This window comes from Bos indicus x Bos taurus, chromosome 19, assembly GCF_003369695.1.
Source record: "Bos indicus x Bos taurus breed Angus x Brahman F1 hybrid chromosome 19, Bos_hybrid_MaternalHap_v2.0, whole genome shotgun sequence".
Lineage (NCBI taxonomy): Eukaryota > Metazoa > Chordata > Mammalia > Artiodactyla > Bovidae > Bos > Bos indicus x Bos taurus.
In genome coordinates this window covers 15,735,700-15,752,459 of record NC_040094.1, presented here as the reverse complement: position 1 = coordinate 15,752,459, position 16,760 = coordinate 15,735,700, and the positions used below count along the sequence as shown (strand labels likewise).

Genomic DNA, 16,760 nt, shown 5'->3' with positions numbered 1-16,760 from the left:
ATTGATCTGTTCTATGTGTAGAGCAGTGCAGTATACTGTTTCAGTGTTATTGGGGTTTTTACTTCTTTGTTTTAGAAGCTGTATGGGTGTCTTTTGATGCCCCAGCTACCAAATCTAAGAAACTGCTCATCCTGGGTAGTGTGGCTTTTCTGACAGTGCAGACCCTTCTGGTTTGGTGTATATGGGAAATGACCCGGCACGCATGTGTGTAAACCTTGCATACACGTTATACAGATACAACATGTGCTGGTGAGTGTGATATCTCTAAGGAGCACTCAAGTGATAATTGAATCTTGATTATTTGTTTCCATTATTTTCAGACTGTCAGCAGAGACCTTGGCTAAATTATGGCCTTCTTTTCATCCAAGGTGCTGTGTGTTACTCTGTTTAGAAAAATGGTGCTATTGTATATCAAGAATGAAGAAGAAACATCATCCAGAATGCTCTTTCTCTATGCTGACAGGGGGTTTCCTGCTAGAGAAATGTGCTCGCAGAGTGCCCAGCTAAAACAGAGTAGGAGAGAGGAGAAACTGCCTTTTCCAGACCCCATTGTATGTTTTTCAGAACATCCTACCTGTTTCTTACAGATTTTTACCTTTCAGATATTTTAACTGATGCACCATTATAGTAATGATTTTGAGGTTTCTTTAGCCCATGGGAAATCCATGCTACATCTCCATCTCTCTTCCTCTGGAAAAGATTTACTGTGATTTAAGAACTTAAGTTTTACAGTTGGAAGTGTTGTGGAGAGAGCTTTGTAAATCGTAGCCCAGTTTTGCCTGGTAAATCCTTAAGTGGCTTTTTGTAACCACTGTCTCTTTTATCAGTGCATAGGTTTCGTGAAGGCTGGTCTCAGGCAGTTTGAGGAATAATTACCAAATACCAAGTGCCAATCTCTGTGCTAGAACTTTTCTGATTTCTAATCCTCAAAATATAAGTCTGAAGGGTAATTGGTATTGGGTCTTATTTGACAGATAACTGAAGGACGCATAGCTAGCAAGTCTCAGTCAGGATTTTGAACCCAGGACTTTTTAAAAACTTTAAAGTTTATACACACCTTCAGTGTCCTGTGGTTCCTGCAGTTTGTTATTGTCATCTTCCATAATAGAGTCCAGTCTCACTTAACTTTGATCCTTCTCAAACTGGAGTACACAATCTCTGGAGTACACAGCAGAGCATAGGGTGCATCTGAAGCTGCAGGATAAACCTGGTTCCTCATCTTGTAGTGTTAAGTTTTACTCTATGGCAAGCAACATAAACACACCGTATTAAGGCTTAGAATGTAAAATTTATGAATGTTTTAAGATAAAACACAAGACTTGCTTGCCCTAGGCCTTTCCATGATATACTTCCTGCTGCTGCTGCTGCTAAGTCACTTCAGTCACGTCCAACTCTGTGCGACCCCATAGACGGCAGCCCACCAGGCTCCCCCATCCCTGGGATTCTCCAGGCAAGAATACTGGAGTGGGTTGCCATTTCCTTCTCCAGTGTGTGAAAGTGAAGTCGCTCAGTCGTGTCTGACTCCTAGCGACCCCATGGACCGTAGCCCACCAGGCTCCTCCATCCATGGGATTTGGTGCCCTCTATGTGAATTTGAGCTAGCTTACCACTAGGAGGCACTTGAAAGTTTGAGAAAGACAATAAAAATATTCATTAATGAGAAGAGGGATTGGATAAGTTTATACATCTGTCTTCCAGCAAAAGGACTAAGATTGCTTAATCTTACCCTCTTTCAAGTAGAGCCACAAAATCCTGTGTTCCCAGCTATTTGGTGGTGAGCTGTGATACAAAGCAAGTGCTTTCAAGGCAATAAAATGATGCATGGTGCATTCTTGTGATGAAAACTGACAGTCAAAACCACTCAGACAATATATTCAGATTCTAGAAAAAGCTTTGGCTTTGGTTGGGAATAGAGGGGACGGGGTCATTTTTTCCCCTTAATTGGTTCTATTCATATGTTTTGGCTGTGTTGATGGAGATAACGGTGCTCTGGGCAGTTAGTGAAACAATTTTGTCAGCCTTCTATCCATTTTGTGATAATTTTCACCAGTGAAGTGATTCATTTCAAAATTATCTCCCCAAGAAATAATAGCGCTGCTTATATGGTTAGTGAAACATTCAGTCACTCAATAAATATTTGAGTGCTTATTCTATGTCAGGCTGTATTCCATGTATTGAGAATATAGTTGTGAACAAGTACATCGTCAGATAATTACTGCAAAGGAAGATGAGACCAGATACAGAGCTGCTCCTGTGGACTTTTACTACATTGAACATTGAGTTATATCTGACCTAAGAGACCAGTAATGGCCATTCTAGGAACTTCTCATCACATTCTGTCCCCTGTCCCATCTCAGAAAATAATCTATTACATCACCATCTTTTTCTGTTGATATAAGACTTTTTTTTTTCCTTCAAGCTAAGGAGTCTTCTGATGATTTTGTATAATCTCAACTCCTTTATGCTATTCCACATCAAGTCTGTTCTGTTCTCATCATGAGTTTGTCTAATAGTTTTGGCACAGTTACAGATTCTTTTCACTGGTTCAATTAGTTATATTTTATGGTGCTTTTCTAAATAGCTTTGTGAAAAATCAGATTAAAATTTGCAGCTTAGCAGCTGAAAACCATACTTTACCTCGGAGATAGTGTGTGCCTACTAAAATCTAAAACTGATAGGAAAAACACAGATTGATATTTTTGATGCCAGTAAGATTTTGGTATAAGTTTTGTTTGTGATGGGAATCATTGTGTACTATTTTTACATCATTCTATTTTGATTCCTGCCTAGCAGAGCTATTGGCAAACTGTATGCCCTGAAACATTTCTTAGACTCTCTTCAATTAAATCAGTTCTGGAAAGTATCACATAAGAGGTAGTAATTCCAAAAAGGAGCAAAGAAATGTGTGAGCTTAAGATTGCTACCTCTAAGTAAGAGAATGTCTTCATATTCTCAGACAGCTCCATAGTTTCAGAAGCAGACAGGTATACTTTAGACTGGTCAGATGGACCTTGTCAAGGGGACTAACCCAGATTAGTCTTTGTGAACATTCATGGGGTTTTGTGTTTTGTTTAATTTTCACTCTACTTGGTGGCCATGTCAAGACTTGTCCTTTTCTTAGAGTCTGACAGACGTGCCTTACAGAACCTCAGTCTTGAATTCTTTTTTTGTACTTCTGATATTAAAGCATGTTACCATTGGATGAAGGAATTTCCTTTTGGTAGGCAAACTCAGCTCTCAAACTTTTGACTCAACCAGGTTCTGCAGCAGAACTCATGTATCCGTGCTGAAATCTCTTTAGCCCATAAATTAAAATAAGTCACCATGAAATCACTGCTTTGCATTCAATTACTGAATGAACAGTGAAGCAATACATTATTTTGTAGTTCAACACGAACTGAGCTGTTTGAGCACTAATTCAGACATGCTGAAGCACCCCACTCTTTGGCAGTAGCCAATGTTAGTGTTACTGTTAATGTGCTATTTAATGTGATTTAGATTAGAGGCTGGGGAAGCTTTACCACTAGCAGAAATTTTAGACATGGGTATCAACTACAGACCTTTAGGAAAATTCTGTTTAATTTGCAGCATTTAAAATATTCTCTTCTTGAAATTATAACCCCTCCTTTCTTCATCTTCCTGTGTACTGATTTAGTTGGTCTATAAAAAAGTGTTAGTTGCTCAGTCATGTTTGATTCTTTGCGACCCTGTGGACTGTAGCTTGCCAGGCTCCTCTGTCCATGGAATCCTCCAAGCAAGAACACTGGAGTGGGTGGCCATTCCCTTCTCCGGGGGATCTTCCCGAACCAGGGATCAAACCTGGGCCTCCTTCACTGCAGGCAAATTCTTTACTGCCTGAACCACCAGGGAAGCAAGTTGACATTACTTCCTTCATGGAGAAAATAGCAGCCTTATTAAGGCAGTCCTGGGAATAATGGTAAATAGCCCCAAAAGACCACTTAAAACATAATACAGCATTTGAGATTAAAGTCATACCTTACTTTACACTCACCTCCCCTAGCTCACTGGATAACAGATATCACTGAATTTTTACAAGTGCAGTTTGATTGATTTTGTACCTGACCTGATTAGAAAGTATTACCAAACAAATGAATCTTGTCTGACTCAGGGTAATACCAGCAACTGAACTGAAACATTAGTGGCTGGTTCAGGCTAACATGACAACAACATTGCTTTGTTTAGTTCGGCTCTCTAGCCTCCCTGCTCACCCCCCAATTAATATCTGCCTCAATCTGCTTGTCACTGTAGACGGGAGAGGCCCTCGCTGGGGAATGGGCTCCTGCCCTTGCTGACAGCCCCTGTTACTCTTGTCTGTCACTGTGCTGTCACCTGCGTCATATTTTCAGAGGAAGATGATAGCCTCTCAGAAACCTTTCAGTCAAAAGGAAGGCTGCCAAATAAAGTCTGAATAAGCTATAGTTTTGCTAGTTAGAAAGCATACTGAAATTGTCCTTTACTTGTGCTCTCTGGACATAGCCCAGTTAGGTGAACCTTTTTATTTCTGGCTATGTGTCTCTAATACCCCTTGCATTCTCTGTCTCTAAGATCAGAGATCTTGAGTCTGGGTTGCAGCTCAGGTGTATCTGATCAGCTGAACATAAATGGAGGAGTGTCAGAATTGCTTTTCAGTTTCTCTTATATGGTTTTGAATAAAATTGACAAGCAGCATGGGGGGGGCGGGGAAGAGTACATTTAGATCCTGTCCAGCTAAGATAATACTCATATAATGCTCAAATATAATAAGAATGAAATCTAAGAAAATAAGGGCTATAAATGGGCTTTTTTCCCTTTGGAAATAACACCACTAGTGAGTGCCTTTTTTCACTACCTTTTATTGAATTTAGCATCTTTGATAATATTGCTGTTTCTCTTCCAGTGTGTTTTTTTTTCTTGCCATCAAGTCCCAACTAGGTCTATAAAGAATTCCATCTCTTTCAAACTTGAGTTGTGAGATAACCCAGAAGGGAGGATAATGGCTGGTGGGGAGAATGTGTAAGCCCATCAGAAAGTCATAAAACCAGATCAAAACCAGCACTGGGAGAAATGAGACATTCTGCATCATTGCCTTCCTTAGAAAGGGCTTTTCTTTCTGCTCAAGTTCTAGCTTCCTTTTCAATTCAGGAGATAGCTCCAAAGTAATTTCTAAACTGATAACTCTTGTTTGACTCCAGATAATAGTTAATTCTCTAAGGCAGTGGTTTTCAACCTTGTCTGTACATTGGAATCACTAGGGCAACTTTTTAAAATTCTGATGCCCAGGCTACACCTCAGAACAATTAAATCACTATGACTGGAACTGAGACTCGGGCATCAGTGGTTTTAAAAGTCCCCTTCCCCCGATGTACTACAGCCCATGGGATCACAAAGACTCAGACATGACTTAGCAGCTGAACAACAACTCCCCACACTGCACACACAAAGGTGGTTGATTCCACTTTGTCTTTAAGGTTGAAAGCCATAGTTATTAGAACAAAATTGAGATAGTTATTAATACTCTTAGAAAGTTTGATACTCTAAGAAACCTCCAAGTTTCATAAGGAGAAATTGAAAACTAGAGACCTCCCATAAGCAGCTTGCTTTTGCAAATTTGTTTTCTATGGCTTCTTTCTTTTTTGACACGTATCTACCCTGTGCTCCAATCTACTTAGACTGCTCATTGTTCTTGATCATGCTTTTATTCCTACTTTTTTAACCTTTGTACATTCTGAGAAATAACCTCTCCCATTTTTGCCTTCTGTAATTTCACAAGCATCTTTTCATTATCCTTCAGCCAAAAGGAGGCTCTTCTCTCTAGAACTTTGCTTTTTTTGTGTTAGCATGTTCTGTATGGTTTTGCATTCGTGTTTTATTTTTCTGCTAGTTTGTAAAGCCTGGATCTGGTTTGTCTGTGTATCCCCCCCATCACCTGGCATCTTTACATTCCCCATTGTACCTTTTCTCCAACAAACGTTATGTAAGTGTGTGTTTGAATAAAAGGACTCTCGTGCTCTGGATGTGGGCTGTTCTAGGAACAGGGAGAAGGCAGAAGCGTAATGTCCTTTCCGTTTGCTGTCATGTTTCCAGTTACTCAGAGTCTTGGTTGTGATGACCTTTTCATCTGTCTCTGCCTGCGACATGTCGTCCCAGGTCCAACCATTACGTAGTCTTCAGAACCAGGTTTTGGAAGTGTTGACTCAGGTTTGGAGTGCTCTGTAGCCTAGTGCAGAGCAGCTTATTTGTGCCCGTTAGGCAGCGCCTGTCTGGGTGGGGTTTTTTTTTTTTTTCCTGCTATGATGGAAACAGAATGTCATAAGTCCCATTCTTTTTCAATATATATATTATTTTTGAAATTTGACAACTCAGTTTTATGTATCTGTTCACTGAGAAGATAATAAATCCTCTCTCTCAAATCCTGAAGATGATAGTACAGTTTTGTTTTTTTTTAACACATCCATAGCATCGAGTTCTCCAAGTTTCTATCACTAAATGATAATAAAGGAAACTGTTTTGTAAAGCAGACAAGGCATTTGGTGATTCAGAGATGAATTTTAGATTCACAGTGAGAACTAGGGAAGCAGCAGTGTGAAATTGTAACACAAAAAAAGTGGCGTTGGCCTTTTCAACAGCACGGTTAGTTTCGTGTATGTGTGTTTTATGTTTCTTCATGCTAGCTGTTTTCAGCTTCAGTTCTTTTAAATACTTTTGTCCTGAAATTCAGGGTGAATTATATCAGAGCCCTGGCGGGGTGTGGGGGGTGGTGGGAGGCAGAGCTAAGACCATGTGGAATTATTTTCCTGTCACCAAGCTACTTATGTTAATCTAATTCTTTAGTAGCTAACATCCTTTTAAATAATCGACTTCAGAGAAATCACAGCATTTTCCCCTTAATTGTACTGGCTGTGAGAGTTGAAAAATGGCAAGCCTTCCCACTTCCTCCCCAGGTAGGCTATCCTCCTAACCCAGCTGTTTGCTTTCTTAGCAAAGTTCTAAACTGAAAATCCCTCTTGTTCCAGCTGTAATTTTTGGAGCTTGAAATTGCAGTTCACTAATGGTTTGGCCCCCACTTTCTCAGTGAGGCAGCAAGTTTTGTAGTTCAAAGCACATTTTCATTTTTGTTTTCTTTTTTCCCCCTCAAATTTCCTTTTAAAAAATAAGACGTATCCAAAACATTACTACCTGGAGATAGAGCTTTTTGGAATATGTAAATTCTTTAAATGCTGTTTGGGTTTGTGTCTGTGTACCCCAGTGGAAAGATTGGATCTGAAACATCCCTGAGGTGTCCCAGCTCCATCTTTTTTCCAGGTTTTCTCGAAACTCCCACACATCATCATGTCCCCTACTTAGTTCCCTTAGGATGTATTTCTTTGCAATCTAGAATTTCTTTAGACTTTGGGAGTGAAGTTGAATAGCATGTGTTCCCCGCAAACTTGGTAGAGCAATTTGCACATTCTTTATGGGCATCTAGTACTTAGCTAAATGAACTCTACCTTTCTCTCCTCTCTCTCCTTCTCTCTTTCAGCTTGGCAGTGACCTTGGCGGGGGCATTGGAGGAAGTCCGGCAGTAAGTGCCATCGGTTTTTTCACCATGGGATGCGCTGCCCCCGTTTGATGCCTTTCCTATGCGCACCTTCTCAGACCAGCCACCGCTGCTGTCTAGCCCTGTACACCAGAACCTCTATGGCAGTGTTAAGAAGAGTAGATAGCAGTGTAGGGTTACTTGGAATCTTTGGAACTATACACCACATGTGCTGTAAGGGTGTCTTTAGGGATTGGCGCTCTGGTGTCTACAGAGTTCTTTGTCTTCCTGATGGTAAAGAGCCAGAGGAAATGAAACCTCCCATCTTGATGTGAGAATACCCTTATTCTCTTCTGTCATCTACAAAGAGCTTGAGAGACAGCTGGACTCCAAGTGAGACTCTCCTCGTAAAAGAATTGGGGAGTATGAGTATCCATCTCCCCCAGGAGAGTTTCCTGGGGATACTATAGGCCTTTTGCACAGAATCATGGAAGCTAAAATTGGAAACAAATAGAAAAAACCTTGGGTTACTGTGTTCCTGATCCTGCTGATTACTCTTTTAATAGAACGTCTAAAGAGTGTGTATATCTTTTCAATGATGAAAAAATAACCATGATGATTTAAAGGACAAAGAATATATGAGTTAAACTCCTAAGAATATTATAATTATGGTGTGTTCTTACTGATTTACCGATAACTTAAAATAGATAACAACACTTGAAGGACTATTAATCTGTTCTTGCTGATCTCCCTGCTCCCCTTCCCTTTTCTTCCCTGCAGGTGGGACAGTCCTTCATCCCATCATCAGTGCCTGCAACCTTTGCTCCCTCCCCTACTCCTGCTGTGGTCAGCAGTGGTCTCAATGACCTGTTTGAACTCTCCACGGGGATAGGCATGGCACCTGGTGGATATGTGGCTCCTAAGGCTGTAAGTAACACAACACTGTGTGGACAGGACTTGAATTATTTAATGTTTAACATTTGCATTACTCCCACTGATAATAAGTCCAAGGTTGGGGCCCTTGTTCTAGAGAATTTATGAGGAAGATGAATGGTAGCCTCAAACCTAGCAATAAGAAGCGCCATAGCACCCTTATTAACCATTTTTATAGTTAGACTTAAAATTGGAAATGTTAAGCGTTTACGTTTTGTTCTGTAGTTTAGAAATATTGCCTTGCTTGTCAGCACTGAAATCAATCTAGTGCTTTGAACTGATACAGAGTTCAAAGCAGAGAGGGAAAGACATAACATTTTACTTCGTATTCCTTCTACTCTCCTTTTCCACTGGTATTGCATGTGGATTCTAGAGTGCCATTGCTCAGACTTGGTTTTCATGCATCTTAGTGCACCTTTTTAGAGTTTTGATTTAGGTTAGTGTTGTTGATATCTTTCTAGTCTCAGCCTCTCTTGATGTCATGCTCAAAAGGAAATTCAGAAGAGGAAGGGGAAACTTCTGTAAATGAAGCTTATTTCAGCATCTTAACTGCCTAACAAAGTGAAATCTTAATTTCATCTTTATTTACTCAAAAACAGCAGTGAGATGAATCCTGTCTGATTTCATTGGGCCTTATGCTGTATTTTAGGTCTGGCTGCCTGCAGTAAAGGCTAAAGGCCTGGAGATTTCAGGAACATTTACTCACCGCCAAGGGCATATCTATATGGAAATGAACTTCACCAACAAAGCTCTACAGCACATGACAGACTTCGCAATTCAGTTTAACAAGAATAGGTAAGAAATCTAAGTTCCCCAGCTTAATCCTGAGACAGCAGTGTACCTTGTGTCTAACAAATGAGTGTTCCGTTTAGCAGTGGGTAAAAGCTCTTGTATTGGCAGATGCTCCATGTAGACTGAGCGAAGGCTCTTGTATATCTCTTCAGTGGTCAGCTTTAACTCTGGAGGCTCTAGGGAATTCTGCCGAGAAGGTTGTCCATATGGAATAAGGAAACCAGGACTGACTGCCGTAAAGGATTCTAGAACTAGTATGTCTTTATTAACACAGTTTACCAAAAAAAATACTTTTAGTTGAAATCCATTTATATGGTTAATAATAATTATTTTGCATCTGAGTGCCAGACATTTCTAGGTACTAAAGCTAGAGTGATGAAACAAACCAATGTGTGTCTCAGATGTGTGCCCGGTGTTTGTAACTTGGGCTTCCCTGGTGGCTCAGCTGGTAAATAATCCTCCTGCAATCTGGGAAACCTGGGTTCGATGCCTGGGATGGGAAGATGCCCTGGAGAAGGGAAAGGCTACCCACTCCAGTATTCTGGCCTGGAGAATTCCATGGACTGTATAAACTTTTGTTTGACTGTCCAAGTCCAGTGATTTTTCTAGGATATTCCTGGTGTTGACCAGTGTTCGTTTTTCCTCGAATAAAGTGTGCCTTTTCAATGTGTGTCTAGAGCCCACATTTTGGTGAGAAAAATGAATGGACTTTGGCTGCTCCAAAAAATATGGAAGACAGTCTGCCTGTTAACTGAATAATCACATAGAGGCAGACAGTTTGCTTTTAGCAGTGGAAGCTCTGCCATAATGGGGAAGAGAGTTACGATAGATGAGAGCTTGTTCAGCTTTCCACCTGCTTGTCTCCTTTCCTTTCATTCTTGTCAGTTGTCATTTTGTCATTTCTGCATTTTATTCTTTCACTTTTATCCTCATCTTTGTTTCTTCTTGAGTTTGTGCTTGCTGCCAGTCCTTTTATTTACATTTCCATGATCATTTCTTGTATGTCTTCTAGTAGGTTCCTCAACAAGGCCTCATCAACAATCTTTGAATTCTTACATGGTCAAAGTCATGACTTACATGCTTGAAAATTCTTGACTCAAGATCTTTGTTTTACTTCACAGTTGTTTGTCATTTAATATTCCTGAGGAAAAATTCATTACCAGCATGGTTTTTCCCTGTATGTATAAGTAATTTGATCATTTTGTTTGACTGTCCACAGTTTTGAAGTCCAGTAATTTTTCTAGGGTACTCCCTGTGTTGATCAGTGTTAGTTTTTCCTGGAATAAGGTGTCCCTTTCAGTGTGTTCCTTGAAGTCCTGTATCTCTGGAAAGTTTTCAGGGTTTATGTGTTTAACCTTTTGTACTGTTCCATTGTTTATATTTTCTTCTTTGGAGAATTATGTATTTATTGACTTTGTCTGTTACATGTACTGTTTTTCTCCCTAATATTTTCTTATCTATAAATATTGGAATATGTATCTCATGACCTTTTTTTAACCCATAACCACAGCACCATTATTAAACTCAAAAATTCTTTAATATTATTAAGTTCTTTAATATCATTAATATTATTAAGTTCTTTAACATCATTAGCAGATTATTGCAGTTCTCTATTGTTGTTGTACAGCTTGTTTTATCTGAACAGGATCCCATTGGTCCCCATATATACTAATTAATTGATATGTGTCTTAAGTCTCTTTTAACCTCCTCTCTCTTCCTTTTAACCTCCTCCTCTTTCTTCCTTGAAATTTATTTGTAGATGAAATTAGATCTTTTATCAGTAGAGTTCTCCACAGTCTATATTCTGCTGAGTATATGTAAATTGGTCTACAGGCTTAATTAGATTTAGATTTGGTCTTCTGACTGGAGTGCTTCATGAGTAGTGGTGACCTTTTTCTTCATTTCTGTTTTATTTGCTTTTTCTTATTTTATTCTCTGTGTCTCTTACTGTTTTTACTATGATGTCTCTTTTCTTGTTCTTTGTAGCTTTGTCTCTGCCAGTATAATCATACCTTTTCTATAATGTTTTGTAAATGAAATTACATAGTATGGAGTCTTCTGCTTTAGATTTCTTTCACTTAGCATAATGCCTTGAGGTGTTTCACTAGTCTGTTTATTATTGAGTAGTATCTCCGTGATGCGTGTAGCACGATTTGTTTACCCTTTCACCAGTTGGTAGAAGTGGGGGTTATTTCCAGTTTTATCTTTCATGGCTAAAGCGCCTATGAATATTCATGTACAAGTCTTTGTGCGGAACTGTGTTTTCATTTTTTCTGGGTGAATGCCTAGCAGTGGTATTGCTGGGTCATACGGTAAGTGTGCATGTTCCAGCTTCCATTTTCTCACCAGTGCTAGCCGTTCTTGTAGATGTATAGTAGTATCTCTCTACTAACTAACAATACTGAGCATTTTTTTCATAATCTTGTTGACTAATCTTATATCTTCTTTGATGAAGTATTTTCTCAGATCATTCCTTTTTCTTTTTTAAAAAAATTGTTTGTCCTATTATCAAGTAGTAAGGTTTTTTATATTTTCTGGCTATGAGTACTTTCAGATATGCCTTGGAAATATCTTCTCCCAGTCTGTAGCTTACTTTTACTTTCTTAGTGTTTTCCAAGGAACATGCTTTTTATTGAAACATAGTTTACTTTACAATTTTTTCCTTTTTAAGTCTTGCTTTTTGTGTTCTGTTTATCAAATCTTTGCCTGACCTTCAGTTATTAGTACAATTAAAAATTTTTTTTCTAATAGAAATGGCAATCAATAAAGCTCTTACGTTCCCCTTTATAATTCATTTTGAGATAATTTTGGTGAGATAATATGGTGTACTGTGCATATCCAGTTGTGTCCGACTCTTCACGGCCCCATGGATTGTAGCCCACCAGGCTTCTCTGTCTATGGAATTTTCCAGGCAAGAGTACTGGAGTAGGTTGCCATGCCCTCCTCCAGGGGATCTTCCCGACCCAGAATTCCTCATCTCTTGAATTGGCATGTGGATTCTTTACCATTAGCGCCACCTGGGAAGCCCAGTATGGTGTAAAGTAAGAGTCAAAGTAAAGTCTTTTTTAGTAGTAAATCTTGAAGTCATATAGTGTAAACCCTCCAACTATGTTCTTTTTCAAAAATTGTTTTGGGCAATTCTAGGTCTTTTTTCTGCTTGGATTTTGATGGAAGGTATAGGGAATATATAGATCAGTTTGGGGAAGAGCTGACAACAAACAATACTGAGTCTTCTAATCCATCAGCATAGCATCTCTCTCCATTTATGTAGGACATCTTTAACTTCCCTCTACAGTACTTCATAATTTTTCACGTACAGATCTTATACATCTTTTGTTGTATTTAAGTGTTTCATAGTTTTGATGTTACAGTAAGTAGCATGTTTTAACTTTTGGTTGCTGCTGCTGCTGCTAAGTCACTTCAGTTGTGTCCGACTCTGTGTGACCCCAGAGACGGCAGCCCACCAGGCTCCCCCGTCCCTGGGATTCTCCAGGCAAGAACACTGGAGTGGGTTGCCATTTCCTTCTCCAATGCATGAAAGTGAAAAGTGAAAGTGAAGTCGCTCAGTCGTGTCCGACTGCTAGCGACCCCATGGACTGCAGGAGTGGGGTGCCATTGCCTTTGGTTGCTAGTATATAGAAATACAGTTGATTTTTGTATATTGAACTTGTATCTTGCAACTTCAATAAACTTACTTATCAGAACTGTAGCCTTTTTTTAAGATTCTCTATGGTGTTCCACATAGATGAATCATGAGAGCAAGATCAAAAGGGCAGAATAGTTTTTGACCCATAAATGTTAATACCAGAATGATTTGATGTGTCTACTCAAAATCATTTATTACATTTGGGACTCTAAAGTATAGTTTATCTAGGAAAAGGAAAATGTTTCTCCTGCTGTTCTGAAATTGATACTGCCTAAAAAACTCTAGTTATGTTATATTATAATCTCATCTTTCTTCCTGAGGCTAATTAGAGCATAAATTCAATGTAAATTTATATCATTAAGTTGTTCATTTGTTATACCCGTGGCCCAACTTTTCTCTTTCAGTTTGGGGAAGTCATACATTTTTGTTTTTATGTGACTTCAAACTCAGACTTTTCCTAGCTCTTTACTATTCTTATATTATTACCGTGCAAGCTTCTGTGAGAAGTCTAACTGTGGTGGATACTCATTGCCTGCCTTAGGCTAAGAAAGTGGCCAGGTTTGAGTCTACAGCATGTCTTTTGTCCTTTGGAATATTGTTTTGAATGTTTAAGCCGTTCAATTCTGCTTTACTTAGAGTGGCTTTTTCCCAATGATTGTATCCTATGTAAGTAAACAAAGAAAAAAGAAAGTGAGTTACTGTAAATCATCCTCTGGGCTGACTGGGCAGGTTGTCAAGCTAGTGAAATAGCGTAATGTACTTTGCAGGGTGGGTATTTTCCCAAGGATTATCTAAAGACAGATGTATAAAAAAGATGTTTATCAAACCTGCCCCTCTAGTGACATGATAAACGTAAGAAAACTTTAGAATCAGGGCATTAGCTAACCAGTTCTCTGCTGCTGAATGTTTTCTCCTTCCTCTGATCTATTTCAATGGAAAACAGATGCTGTGTGGTAACCAGTGTTCACAGCAAATTAGAATTGGGCACCTTAGCTCCTGCTGTTCCTTCCATTTAATTTTGTTAAAAATTATGTTTCCTTGTATAAAAAGCCATTGAAACCTAAAGATGTGTCTAAACCCTGCCTCCTAATTAACCTCTAGGATTTCTTCACCCTCTCTTCTAGCTTTGGTGTCATCCCTAGCACTCCTCTGGCCATCCATACACCACTGATGCCAAACCAGAGCATTGATGTCTCCCTGCCCCTCAACACCTTGGGCCCTGTCATGAAGATGGAGCCTCTGAACAACCTGCAGGTTAGACTTTTCCTTCACTCTGAGTGTACAGGTTGATTTCTTGCCAATTTTATTTTTATATGTAAAGCAAGTCCTCTCAGATTTAGTCATGGAATAGGGTTTGAAATGACTCTGTGGAGAAGACTTATTTTTCGTTAAAATACACACACACAAAAGTCATACATTGACACAGAAAGTTGCTAATTTTTTTTTAACTCAACAAACAAAAACTTTTCAAGGTGTTATTTACAAACTTTTTTCTTAAGACTTTCATAAAAGGGAATTTGAATGTTGTAAGAGTAGATTTCCCAGAGAGGGCAGTGGCATCCCACTCCAGTACCCTTGCCTGGAAAATCCTACGGACGGAGGAGCCTGGTAGGCTGCAGTCCGTGGGGTCACTAAGAGTCAGACACGACAGAGCGACTTCACTTTCACTCTTCACTTTCATGCATTGGAGAAGGAAATGGCAACCCATTCCAGTGTTCTTGCCTGAAGAATCCCAGGGACGGGGGAGCCCGGTGGGCTACCATCTATGGTGTTGCACAGAGTTGGACACGACTGAAGCAGCTTAACAGTTGCAGCAGCAAGAGTAGATTTCAGGAAAGCTATGTGGAGGTCATCTTTGAACACACTGCCATAAATAGTTGAGTTATCTGTATAATATGCATGTGGTAAGTGTAACATCAACTTAGAGGAGCTTAGAACTTTATCATGTCTATAAGAGCCTCTCTATCTTGAAAATACTGAATTTTTAGAATGCTTAAGTCCTAGCTTAGAGTTTGATTTCATTTGCATCACTTTGAATTTCTGTTTGAAATAAGCCTTCTGGGGTTTAAGCAACGTGAAGGTAGAGTAGTAAGCATGTGAATTGAAGCCACAGCAACCTGAAGGGATAAAATACAGATACAAGCCTGGAAGTTGAGGGTTTTAATGTTCACAAGGACAGAAGAGACCACCTTGGGCCGACCTGAGATGGGGAACTGTAACTGAGCTTTGCATAAAGCTGACTCCCTGGAAGGGCAAGCCCCTCAGTGAAAGGGGAACTAGAAACACATTTCCACAGAGGCCAGTGATGGGAGGAAGTTCTCTCTGACCAGGGTTCTGGTGGCTTCTTGTGAAAAATCCAGAGCCTGATTTATACTGCATAGGTACAGAATTCTCCAAACCAGTAAATGAGTGTAAAGTTGGACCAGAACTGATAGAGCCTGGGATGCGTGGCAGAAGCAAATGCAAAAATGGCCCTTTTGCAACAATTTTGAACTTCAAGGCCATCAGGACTCCCATCTGAAAAGAAAATCTCTACTGAAAGTGAGCTCACAATTTAACAAAGAAAGAAAAAGGGAATGATGTACTGTGACTGACAAAAGACTCAACTAAGAGGATTGGGCATCTCCTTCTACCAAGAACTTGAGAGAATAGTCTGAATGAGACTATAAAACACGCTTTAAATGACCAACAAAAAATAACAACCTTCCACTTTTCAAGTAGGATCCCATTGCTCGGTGTCTTGGAAATACCAGTGTGGGATCCTAGTCCTCATGGTGAGACAGCAACAGTAAAATTACGAAGAGTTGAAACTAATGTTCTCCACAATGGGAGAACAGTACCAGCACACCAGGCCTGCTTGCCAGTTGACTGATTACCTTGCTGCCTCAGTAGTTGACTGCTTCTTTTTCAGCAAAGAGTTTGATGGTAAAGAGTGACAATGAGTGAGTCACAATATAACTTGGCTCAGTCTAGGAGAGCAGAACAAGGATTACTGTGCAGAAGGAATTGGCTGTGCTGCTATGATGAGACTAATGTGTTGAGGGGCTTTTCCAACATAGAATCCTAAAGTAAGTAAGTAACCCAAATTTACATCTGCTCTCTTTTCATGGAAATCTAACCTCCTGTTGGCTCACAGAGCCTCAAGCCAAATATTTGAGGTCAGTCAGCATGGGTGCGAGAGTGCTTTACTGTAGCAGTAGGAAAAGGAATTTGGGTCACAGAAATCAGGGCAAATTTCCTCCTCCTAAAACCAAAAGGGAACTGTGAATAAATGTCAGTTTACTTCCCTATTTGCATTTCCACTTCACATTCAGTAAAATGAACACCCCAGATGGGAACCCTCACTTGAGTTGATCTTTTTGTTTGGCTACATGGCATGTGGGATCTTGGTTCCCCAACTGAGGATTGAACTGGTGTCTCTTACACTGGAAGCTCAGAGTCTTAACTACTAGACCACCAGGGAAGTCCCAGGAACCCTCATAAAAGAGGTTGAATCTTAGTCCAAATCCTTCTCTCGCATTAGAACTAGCAAGTTTTTCATTTTCACAAACCTGACATTAAAAAAAAACTTGTGATTTTTCCATCTAAGCAGAATGTAATAAAGCAGTTCAACTTCTCTAGAGAAAACAAATTTTCCATCTGTAGTCAACTACTGATTCTCCATGCTTTCCCATGGATTCTTTCCTTTTAAGGATGTCATAATTATGGCTATTTTCTCATTTAATTGGCATTGCCCAATAGAGAAGATAAGCAAAAACTTGAAAACAGATGAAGTTTTTCCCCCTGAGAGCAGCTCTATTTAATGTCTGCTAGTGGAAGTTGAAACTAATGATTAACTGAAGATGGTGGGTTACCTTAGTTTTCAGCTTCTAT

The 16,760-nt window shown here is 39.6% G+C and overlaps 1 protein-coding gene across 3 annotated transcripts in view; it reads left to right on the top strand.

Moving 5' to 3' along the window:
- AP2B1 (adaptor related protein complex 2 subunit beta 1) overlaps window positions 1–16,760 on the top strand; it is a 109,613-nt gene that overhangs the window by 60,286 nt on the left and 32,567 nt on the right. For 2 of the 3 annotated variants that reach the window (XM_027519389.1, XM_027519390.1), the window contains exons 15-18: window positions 7,520–7,561; window positions 8,297–8,443; window positions 9,099–9,244; window positions 14,012–14,141. In XM_027519389.1, the coding sequence (XP_027375190.1) occupies window positions 7,520–7,561; window positions 8,297–8,443; window positions 9,099–9,244; window positions 14,012–14,141 (465 nt within the window). The remainder of the gene's footprint in view (window positions 1–7,519; window positions 7,562–8,296; window positions 8,444–9,098; window positions 9,245–14,011; window positions 14,142–16,760) is intronic. The other variant, XM_027519391.1, reaches the window with a different exon arrangement.